Here is a 10,178-nt window from a genome sequence, read left to right as displayed (position 1 = left end):
TGGGAATATCTTAAAATCAGTGTGCGTGTGGGTTACCCATATAGGTTTAAAAGAAATCACATTGACAGCTATAGAGCTACAAGGGAAAAACCACACAACTATAAATCGTGGGGTCAAAATACACTAATAGAACAGTTACTGTGGGGTAAAAAAAGGTGCATGAAAATGTCGGGGGTGGGGGGGGGGGGGGGGGGGGGGGAACTACCAGTGTTCGAACCAGGTACCTCTGTACTGAGCACCCGAATCCTTAACCACCGAGCCGCTGCCATCACGGCTGATAATTTCTAATAAAAGACAATTCTAGCTAAAATCAACTCAATAGTAAAAGTTCATAATTTCATAGATCTACCAATGGAAAATCTAGATTGTTCTAGAACATTGCTATGTGTGTTATTAGAAATCCTGAAAAAAATGTGTGCACTATTAGAGCATTACAAAAGTAATCAATGTGCACTCTATTAGAGTATTACAATAATATCATTTACCAAATATTGAAGTAAATCATGCAATATAAGAAAAATATAGGAATTTTAAGTTTGATTAGGGATCGTAGTAAAAAAAGTAGGAAAACAGGACAGTCACCTACTCTTCCAGATATACTAGTGAACATTAATCACAAACTTAAAATTCCTGATTTTTCCTTGTACCTGTTTGTTTACTTTTTTTGTAACATTTTTATGATTGTTGAACCCGCGCATACCACATCAAAAGAAAGGATGGCACTAGAGTTTGTTTTTGTTTAAACGCACACCCCATCTATCAATTACTGACTTGAACGTGAAGTAGCCATTACGCTTTGCTTTCAGCTATGGTCAGCTCGTTACAAATGAAGAACAGCAGGAGAAGCGCCTCTGCAATCAATCCAGCCACCACCAAAAATACGGATGATTTACATGCCCCAACTACCAATTACTGACTTAAAAATGAAGTGGTCTTATGCTTTGCTTTCACCTATTTTCAGCACGTTACACCAGTCACCACGGAATATGGACAATTCTCATCGTTTACAAATGGGAGCCATGCATCGCACTACCATGAATCAACATCTTGGGATTGTCAACAAAAAGAAATGGGACACAAAGGAGGACAAGGTAAGTCTATGATGCGTGCATTTTACATACTGCAGTAGGCCGAAAAGCACATCTATGGATGAAGCAACGTCGAACAGTGAAAAAATCAAGCCCGTAACCTTAGCTGTTATTGAGTTACACTTGTCTGAAGACATCAAGCAGGTAGGCAGGCAGGCAGTTAGTCAGTCAGTAGAAAATTCCATTGAATATATATATAAATTGTAGCTACCTATTGGAAGGAAGGCACTTTTGGGCTTGGTTATATACTGGTGTGATTATGCATATTCAGACCCGAGTGTTTTTCCAAGGATTAGAGTGCTTTTGCATGCATACAAAATTCCAGCACAAAAACAGACTTAGCTTATTGAATACAATAATAGTGCAAATTATAGTGTAACAATTTCATACTGGTGTTGCTTTATGTCACAAATACAATGTTGGCTTAAACGTTCGGATGTATGTACACTGCTTGTTTTATAATTAGAATGTGTAATGTTACATTTCAATTAACAGGTTCAAGGATTTTTAGTGCAGAGCAGCCAATGGCCGGGAAGCAGACATTTGGAATAAAGGTGTCAGAAATACCTGATGGTGTTACTGAAGTTGATCTGCAATCATTGTTTTCTAAATTTGGAAATATTTCAAGTGTGCATTTAAAAAATTCTAAACCACTAAATCATGCATATATTAATTATGATTCTCAGCATAGCGTAGTAGCAGCAGCTGAAGCTATGAATGGATACTCTGTTTCTGGTGGTACTATAAAAGTAGTATCACAAAATACTGGCAGTGGAAGACACAAGTCCACAATCCCTGAAAGTGTGCAACCAAAGGGAACTGTTACAAATGCTGATACAAACCAGTTCAGTATTAAAATCTCTAATATCAATCCCAGTACTACACAAGAAGTATTGTCCGGGTTGTTTAAAACCAGAGTCATTCTTAAGGAAGTTCCTGGTAAAAAAAGTTTTGCATATGCTAATTATGAGATACAAGAAGAAATGCAGGACTCATTAAAACTCCATGGTACATCACTTGACGGTTTACAGATATCTGTAAAGGAGGCTACTTCATCCAGGTATGTACTTAGTATGATTTATAATAATACTGTGTTCATGGAGTGTTGATTCTTTTATGATAACAATTGTCACTGTCTCTGGGAAAACTACTTATTTACCAGTATTGAGAGATGGTGGCTTTAAGTATTTAGAGTGTTGTAGTTTACCAATGGTTGTACTAAATTTTCATGTATTCCCTATGCAGTGATGTGTCAAAGTTCTGGGTACTACTCACACAATGTTATGCCATTTTTCCTAGTGAAAAAAAAACAACTAATTTGTGACTGGGTCTGGGAAAGTCGGCCCATGACAGCAGGGTTGATAAGTGTCAAATTATAACCCTTGTTTAATAGTGCTACATGATGATTAAATACTTGTGTACACAACATTTACATTGTGTTTTAATATGTACATTTTGAATTATTGGTTGTTTTTATAGATCCTCATCACAAAATGACAATGTGACAAAAGAAAAATCACAAATGTCAGTCAGTCTGCATAGGTTTTTTCTGTCAAAAATGGCAAGTAATATAAATGAGTTGGAAACAAAAGGAGGGACAGTAAATTGGGATAGTGGTTTCCTATATTACACTGCACCCAATTCAGAAACTTTGATGAGGTTTAAGAACAATGCAGTGGATTGTTTGTTTGAGGACAGTCTACAGCTTTCTGTTGAGACTTGGAATAAGTTGATGACAACACATCCTAATGGATGTAGCTTGTTTCAGCAATTGACACAACCTTTTCGCTCTAATCCTAATGTGGAGATACACACAGACGTGGTAGCACTAAAAGTGATACTTTTGGGGTTCAAAGTTGCAGTACAAGATGCCATGCAAGCTGTAGCCTCTGCATTGTATAATAACATACCTATTGATGGGTGAGTGTACAATGGATGCATGTGTAGAGCTAACTGCTTTACTGCAAATGTATACATAGCTGAAATATGTGGCAGTAAGGAAATTTGCTGTAATAGGGGTTTGGGAAGAAAGAATATAGTTCGGAAAATGACTTGTAAAATGGAAATTTTTATAGAAAAGCTAATTCACCTACTTAATTTCTGGCTTTTTGGCATATTTATACCATCAGTGTATAATGGCGAAATATGTGATTTAAATTTTATATTTCATTGCAGAGTAAAGTTGCTGTACACTCTGAAGATGTTCCCTAACTTACAAGCTGATCTTTTAAAGGAATTTGGCATAACAGTTCAAGGGTTTTACCCTGGATCTTCAGAATTAATTCTTTCTGGAAACAGACCTGAGCCATATCTCAAGATAACAGGTATTCTCAACCATCAGAATATTTTGATGTGCACATGTATTGGATTGTTAATTCAGTCTGCTCAGAAGCGGATTAGCCTGGAAAAGTTACCAGCTGTTCTGTGTGCACATGGTCAAAATAAAGGAGATTTTTGCTATGCTGAAGTTTATTCCAACAGTCTTAGTCAGATTACTTTATTGATTTGTGGACCGGATGATGTGCCACAGAAAGTCAGCACAATTATTAATTCTCCTGAGCAGAAAGAAGTTATTCTTGCCAATGCTAATGCCATACAAGTTATAAAAGGCTTACCTCAATGCAATTTTGTTCAATTATTGCATCACTATGGTGTGTATATTCAGGAAAATGTACACCGACCCAGTCTTGTTGTTCAAGGCTATGTGCAAGAAGAGGTCATGGCAGTTTTCTCAATTTTATCAGGAGCGGCTACAAGTGTTGCTGCCTCTGTAAATACAGTTGTTCCAGTGCTGCCAAGCTTCACTCACACTGAGAAGTTTCAGTACCATTGTCATCCAAACTTCAAGTCTCAAATACAGGAACATGTTGTTGACACATTGCAACAGCAGCTGAGGGTGGCCATTTTATTCTTTGATTCAGATGTTATGACCCAATATTCTCCAGCTAAACCTGTTTCTGAAAGTGGAGGCAAGGCAAAAAAAGTTGTAATCACGCTATTGCTCCAAAGCAATTTTGAAGAGGATTTTTCGGATGCATGTGGAAAACTGAAGGTATGTACCTACTGTTCATATGCATGTGTACATAAGTGCAGTAAAAAATATAAGAGGAGTTTACTATTTTTACCATATTTCTGTTTGTAGGAGATAAAGCCACAGTGTAAGTATACTACCTGGTCAAAGAAGGAGTATGAGGTTTTATCAAAGAAAGTGAAGAAGCAGCTGAAGGATTTTGAGAAGTCTAATCGTGTCCGCATCATACTTCACGAGAAAAACAGTTCAGTGGATATCTATGGTCTAACAAATGCTGAGGTTTCCGCATCAGAGTATCATCTTAAGAATTCTGTGGAATCAAATTTGGTGATTGAATCACAAATTTCAGTGTCTCGGTATGAAAGTTTATTTTTACGAAAAAAACACAAAAGCGACTTATATGAACTTTGCAAGGTACGTTTCCCAACTGGTTCAGACTTTCAGTCAGATTCTACAAGTGCTAGCTTGGTTTTGGAAGGTAGTAAGACCAAAGTAGATTTAGCTAGACAAAAAGTCAATGAAGCCCTAAATGAACTACAGGTAAAATCAGTGAGTTTTCAGCATGATAGCTATGGTGAGATGTGGAAAAGAAAATGGTTTGAGTTAAAGAAACAGGAAGAGGTAGCTCACAATATTGTTGTGAATGTGCATGCAATACTTGGTGAAAAGACCAGTAAAAATCCAGCAGATGTGAGTTTGAATGTGGAGTTGGCAATTATAGGGAAAGATAGTAATTCCATCAGTGAAATTGAAAGCACTATAACAGACATTGGAATCAAACTTTTACGTAAAACAGAAAGCATTAGTAAAGCGCAGCTTGCAGCAGTGAAAGAAGGCCTTAAATCTAAAAAACTTTCACTTAGAGAGAATCACAACACAGAGGTGGTGTGGAATCAAGAAAAACTCACCATTGATCTAATTACTCCCAATGGGTCATCTGAAGAATTGGATGCTGCTTACAATCTCCTCATGGCTTACACTGAGGGAGTGGCTGTTAATACAGAAAAAGTGCATTTCAGAAATGTGATTGGTCTATTTCTACAGCAGCATAAACAGTGGCAACAAATTGTCACTATAGCTAAACAAAATTCAGTAACAGTCAAGCTTGTAAGTAATGGCATCACTATACGTGGTAAGCTTGGTAATACTGGAAATGCTAAGAAATCCATAGAGGATAAGTTACAAAGGCTTTTGGAGTTGTTTGCAGAAAGGAAAATTAAAATTGATGATATGCTTTTACCTATATTAGACACACCAGGTTTTGAAGGTATCGTTGCTAAGGTTAAACAGGACCATGGCTGCATCCTTACAAAGTGTAAAGCTATACAAAGCATACAAGTAAAAAAGCCTGATGGCTCTGTGCTTACCATTGAAATATGTATAGGCAGCATTTTTGATGAAACCTCTGATGCCATTGTGAATGTAAGCAGTTTTAATGCGCAAAACAGTGCAATTAAGGAACTAGCTGATGCTGGTGGGCCCACAATCCAAAAAGAGTATGATAATTACATTGCAAAACATGGAGCAATTAGTTTGTGCAAAGCTATATGCTTAGGATCCGGTGACCTTAAATGCAGTAAGGTAATCCATGTTGAATTGCCTGTGTGTGTGAATGGATCTGAGAGTGAATTAGCAAAAATCAGTGAATCCATTCAGAACAGTTTGGTGGTTGCAGAAAAGCATTCAATTTGTAGTATTTCAATTCCATCATTTCATACTGATTCATCTGCTCTTTCTGAATGTGCTAAAGCTTTGTTGCAAGCTACATTGAGTCTATCCACTAGTGGCACACTAAAGTGTCTAGAAATAGTAAGGTTTGTTTTAACAACTAAGGAGATTGCAAACACATACGGGCAGAAGCTACTAGAGCTTCAAGGTACAACTCTTGGTCCGGTTATGATTAATTCAGATAAGCTGTTGACACCAACACAGTCTTTCATATGGTTTTGGGAAAATGATTTTGGGTGCTTAGAACCGTATGCTGATGAAGACTCAACTACTTTGTCGCAGCAGTTTTCTTCAGTAGCTAACTGCAAAATAGTGGTCAAGGGAAATATGTATACATTTGAATTTGCAAAAATGTTGCAAGTGAATGACCAAACATCAAAGTCTAGGCGGATAGAGAAAAGGAAGCTACAGCCATTTTGGAAATATCAAAATGACAAAGGCCAATGGGATCTATACACAGAGGAGCAATCACAGGCAATTGAAGCTATGTGGCAGACTAAACAACCATCTATTCTTCAGATAGGAAAATGGAAATACACTTTCAACTTTGACAGTACTCCCATGACACAGATTAATACAACTACCAATAGAAGCCGTACTATTTGCCGGGTGGATAGCAAGGCTACTCAAAATATCAACCACACTGCCAGTGAAAAGACATCCTTACTGTTGGTTGGACCTAAGGAAAGTCTAGATAAAGCTGAGCAGGCAGTTCAGGAGTTTCTGAAGGGCAACTTGGATACTGAAGAAATTTCATTAACAGCAAGTCAGTCGTCTAGTGTAGCACATGAAATTGGCAAAAAATACAATGTGGCAGTGAGTGATCTAACACAAAGCAAGGTGATGCTTAAAGGTTTAAACAGCAATGTCATGAAGGCTGCAATGGAAATCAAGTTGATGTCATTGCAGGATTACACTAAAGCTGACAAAGAGATTTATCCTGTTGAATGGGAACCACAGAATGATGAGCTTGAGCTAAAACAACTTGGAAATGGTACTCCAGAATGGTCCAAGGTTTCTCAACAGTTTCGAGCAACATTGTCCTCAGCAATGATTATTAAAATTGAAAGAGTTCAAAATAAATGGCTATGGGAGAAATACTTTCAGCATTCCGAAAGAATGAAAAAGAAGAATGGAGGTGTGATTAATGAGAAAATGTTGTTCCATGGAACTCGTAGCACTCCACCAAGTTCAATTTACCAAGATGAAGAAGGGTTTGACATGAGGTTTAGTAACGCTGGAATGTGGGGCACTGGTAACTACTTTGCAGTTAACGCAAGTTATTCTAATGGATATGCCCACCATTTATCAGATGGCACTAAGCAGATGTTTCTTGCTAAAGTCTTGACTGGGGATAGCATCCAGCTTCAGCCTACTGGTAGTTTGCGAATGCCTCCTGTGAAGAATTCATCAAAAGGTGTTGTGAGATATGATACAGTTACTGGCCACACAAATGGAAGTCAAGTGTTCATAGCATACTCCAACGATAAGGCTTATCCATTTTATCTTATTTCCTATAAATAAACTGCACAGCAGTAGCAACTATGCTGAGTTTTAGGTTTGTACGATGAATTAATATGAGGTTTTGTTAAACGGTGTTTATGTGCTTATTGACTGTAGGGTTGTTATTTTTATTGCTATATTAAAATTCAAATGATGATTAAAATATTGAGGATGATTAAAATATAGATGATGAATGCAGAAGACAACTTTTGTTAAGTGTATAGCTACATGCAAAACAATTGAGTAAACATGTGAAACAAAAATAGTGCGTGCATGATTAGTATGCTTTCGCAATCCAATTTAGACTAAAGATATTTTGCTGTATCAAGAGGTGTGTGCCAGTACAGAAATGTCCATCACACTTGTGTTGCCAGCTATACCCATATCAATTTTTACTGCGACACACACATGCACACTGTTCCCATTATCAGACATGGGGCCAAGTACATGAGTACTTATACTTAAGTACACTTAAGTACAGATTTGAAAGTACTTGTACTTTACTTAAATACTTCCTTAATTTCCCCAATGTACTTGTACTTATACTCAAGTACTTTGCTAAGTACTTGTATGTACTTGAGTACTTAAGTACTTGTAAGTACTGCAAACATTGTACGTAGTTTGTACACAGTGGGTACTTAGCAAAATTGCATGAAGGTGCTTCTAGTGCCTTCACTAACCTTACTATGTATCATGTAGCCACGATTAATGATGTCATAGAATTCTGGCAAATAAAAACAATGCTGCTGCTAAAGTTAGTGCATTTAAATGTTTAAGAGAGTGAATAGTTGACAAAAACCTGAAAGTACCAACCCCACTAGGTACACTTACTTACTACAATACACTGAATAAGTGTATATTATGCTACAGCAAAATGTACTTTTACTTTACTTGAGTACTTCCAGCATGTACTTGTACTTTACTTAAGGACTCTCTTGATTGTCGCCAGAGTACTTGTACTTATACTTGGAAAATTCAAAAGTACTTGTACTTTACTTAAGTACTTTCAAATGTACTTGGCCTCATGTCTGCCCATTATCACCTCAGAATTGAAATTATGCATATGGTCTTATTCTCATGTCATAAAAGAGTTCATAATAGGGAGGCCTCCCTATATTATGAACTCTTGGTTCTCGTTTTAGTACTCAATTTTAAGAACAGTTTTAGTTAGTAATAATAGTTCTAGTATCCCCCATTTGCAGAAGTTTTAGTTAGTAGTTTAATTCTAGTACCCTCAGTATATTTACAAGTGTTTTAGTTAGTATTAGTTCTAGTACCTCCTGTGTGCAGGAGTTTTAGTTAGTTTAGTTCTAGTACCCTCATTTTAGTTATAGTGTTAGTTTTAGTACCCAGGAGTTTCATTACCGTAATTTGCTTTTTTTCCTGTTGTAAAATAATTTTAGTGTGCAAAATTTGATGAAAATTTCTTGCATGAAAATTTTTATACAAGATCAAACTACTCTAATAGAGCAGTCATTCACGTAAATTGTACGAAAATATTTTTTATATGAAAATTTTTATCCCCAAAATTTTTTCACAAAAATAAAGCGAATTACGGTAGCTTACAAAGAGTAAATAAGATGAAGATGTTTATGACTTCACTTCTTGCAGACATAAGTAATTGGCAGTGGTCTTTGTCTTTTAGAATGCAGTGTCAGGTTTGCTTTTGTCTGAAACCTTTTACTTTAGTACTAGTATTAGTACCAAAAGTTGAAGAAATTTTAGTTTTTGAACCATGCAAAATTCTCAAGGTTTTGATTTAGATTTAGTTTTTGAATCAAAAATTCCATTGGTTTTAGTTTTAGAACCAAAACACCTCATAATTTTGATTTAGTTTTATAATTACTGTGCTAAAAGTACTTTTAGCCAAAACAACACTACTACTTATATTTTAACAAGTAGACCATTTGCCGGGTAATAGACTAATTCAATCATGTAACTACCAGAGATTACTAGCTAGATTACAAATATTCACAAAATTTTCTGTCACCATGCAAATATCCCCTCCGCCTGCTGTAAAGCAAACAAGACAGAATCAATCACCCTTTATATCTTAAACTATACCGGTATACCGTATGCAAGGAAATTTTGACATCAAAAAAAATTGACGAATTTGACGAATCGGTTTAATTCGTCAAATTTAAATTCGTCAAATGTTTATAAGCGCCCTTAAAAGTACAGGTTTTGCCTACAATTTCTTGATTTTCGTCAACATTTTATTCGTCAAATCTGCTGAAGTCTGAATTCATCAAAGTTTTTTGACGTCAAAATTTCCTTGCGTACGGTACTAGCTAAACATGCATATGAATGTGCATTGCAGCACTAATTACTCAAGAACAAAGAAGTCTACTACATCCACACTAGGTCTAGATATAATTTACAAACAATTTAGCAGGTGATATAGATTTTATTATTTTTATTAAGGCTTTACAGCACAAGTGCTGAAGGTCTGTAGGACACCTGGTCCTACAGCCTGTTTAAAGTTGTTACAGAAAGTGTGTTTGAAAAGGTGGAGATACAGTTATCCTGAGAACACCGAATACCAGCTATGGTGTCTGTAATGAAACTGATGATGAGGCGGCCAAGCAAAACTGGACAAATGTTGCATTTCTGGGAGATTCCAATCTGAATGTTTTAAGAGACAATATCTCACAAACCATACAACATAATCCCATAAAACTATATATAATATTAATCACCATTAAACAGCGCCGGAATCCCACTGTCACGGGTATTATGGTTTACTAACGGTAACCCCTAAGCAGCTATATGATAACCACTAAAGTTTAAAAATCGGCTAACAATCCTTAGCCAGCGAATTAACACAC

The 10,178-nt window shown here is 36.3% G+C and overlaps 1 protein-coding gene across 2 annotated transcripts in view; it reads left to right on the top strand.

Moving 5' to 3' along the window:
• The window catches only part of LOC136249380 (uncharacterized), a 16,117-nt gene extending 8,598 nt beyond the window's left edge, over positions 1–7,519 (top strand). The window contains exons 2-5 of one of the 2 annotated variants that reach the window (XM_066041353.1): positions 1,584–2,148; positions 2,568–3,008; positions 3,264–4,140; positions 4,231–7,519. In XM_066041353.1, the coding sequence (XP_065897425.1) occupies positions 1,613–2,148; positions 2,568–3,008; positions 3,264–4,140; positions 4,231–7,371 (4,995 nt within the window). In that variant the 5' untranslated portion in view covers positions 1,584–1,612 and the 3' untranslated portion in view covers positions 7,372–7,519. The remainder of the gene's footprint in view (positions 1–1,583; positions 2,149–2,567; positions 3,009–3,263; positions 4,141–4,230) is intronic. The other variant, XM_066041351.1, reaches the window with a different exon arrangement.
• The last annotated feature ends 2,659 nt before the right edge of the window (positions 7,520–10,178 follow it).

Source organism: Dysidea avara, chromosome 3, assembly GCF_963678975.1.
Source record: "Dysidea avara chromosome 3, odDysAvar1.4, whole genome shotgun sequence".
Classification (NCBI taxonomy): domain Eukaryota; kingdom Metazoa; phylum Porifera; class Demospongiae; order Dictyoceratida; family Dysideidae; genus Dysidea; species Dysidea avara.
The sequence above is the reverse complement of the archived record's forward strand: the minus strand, read 5'-3'. Positions and strand labels throughout refer to the sequence as shown.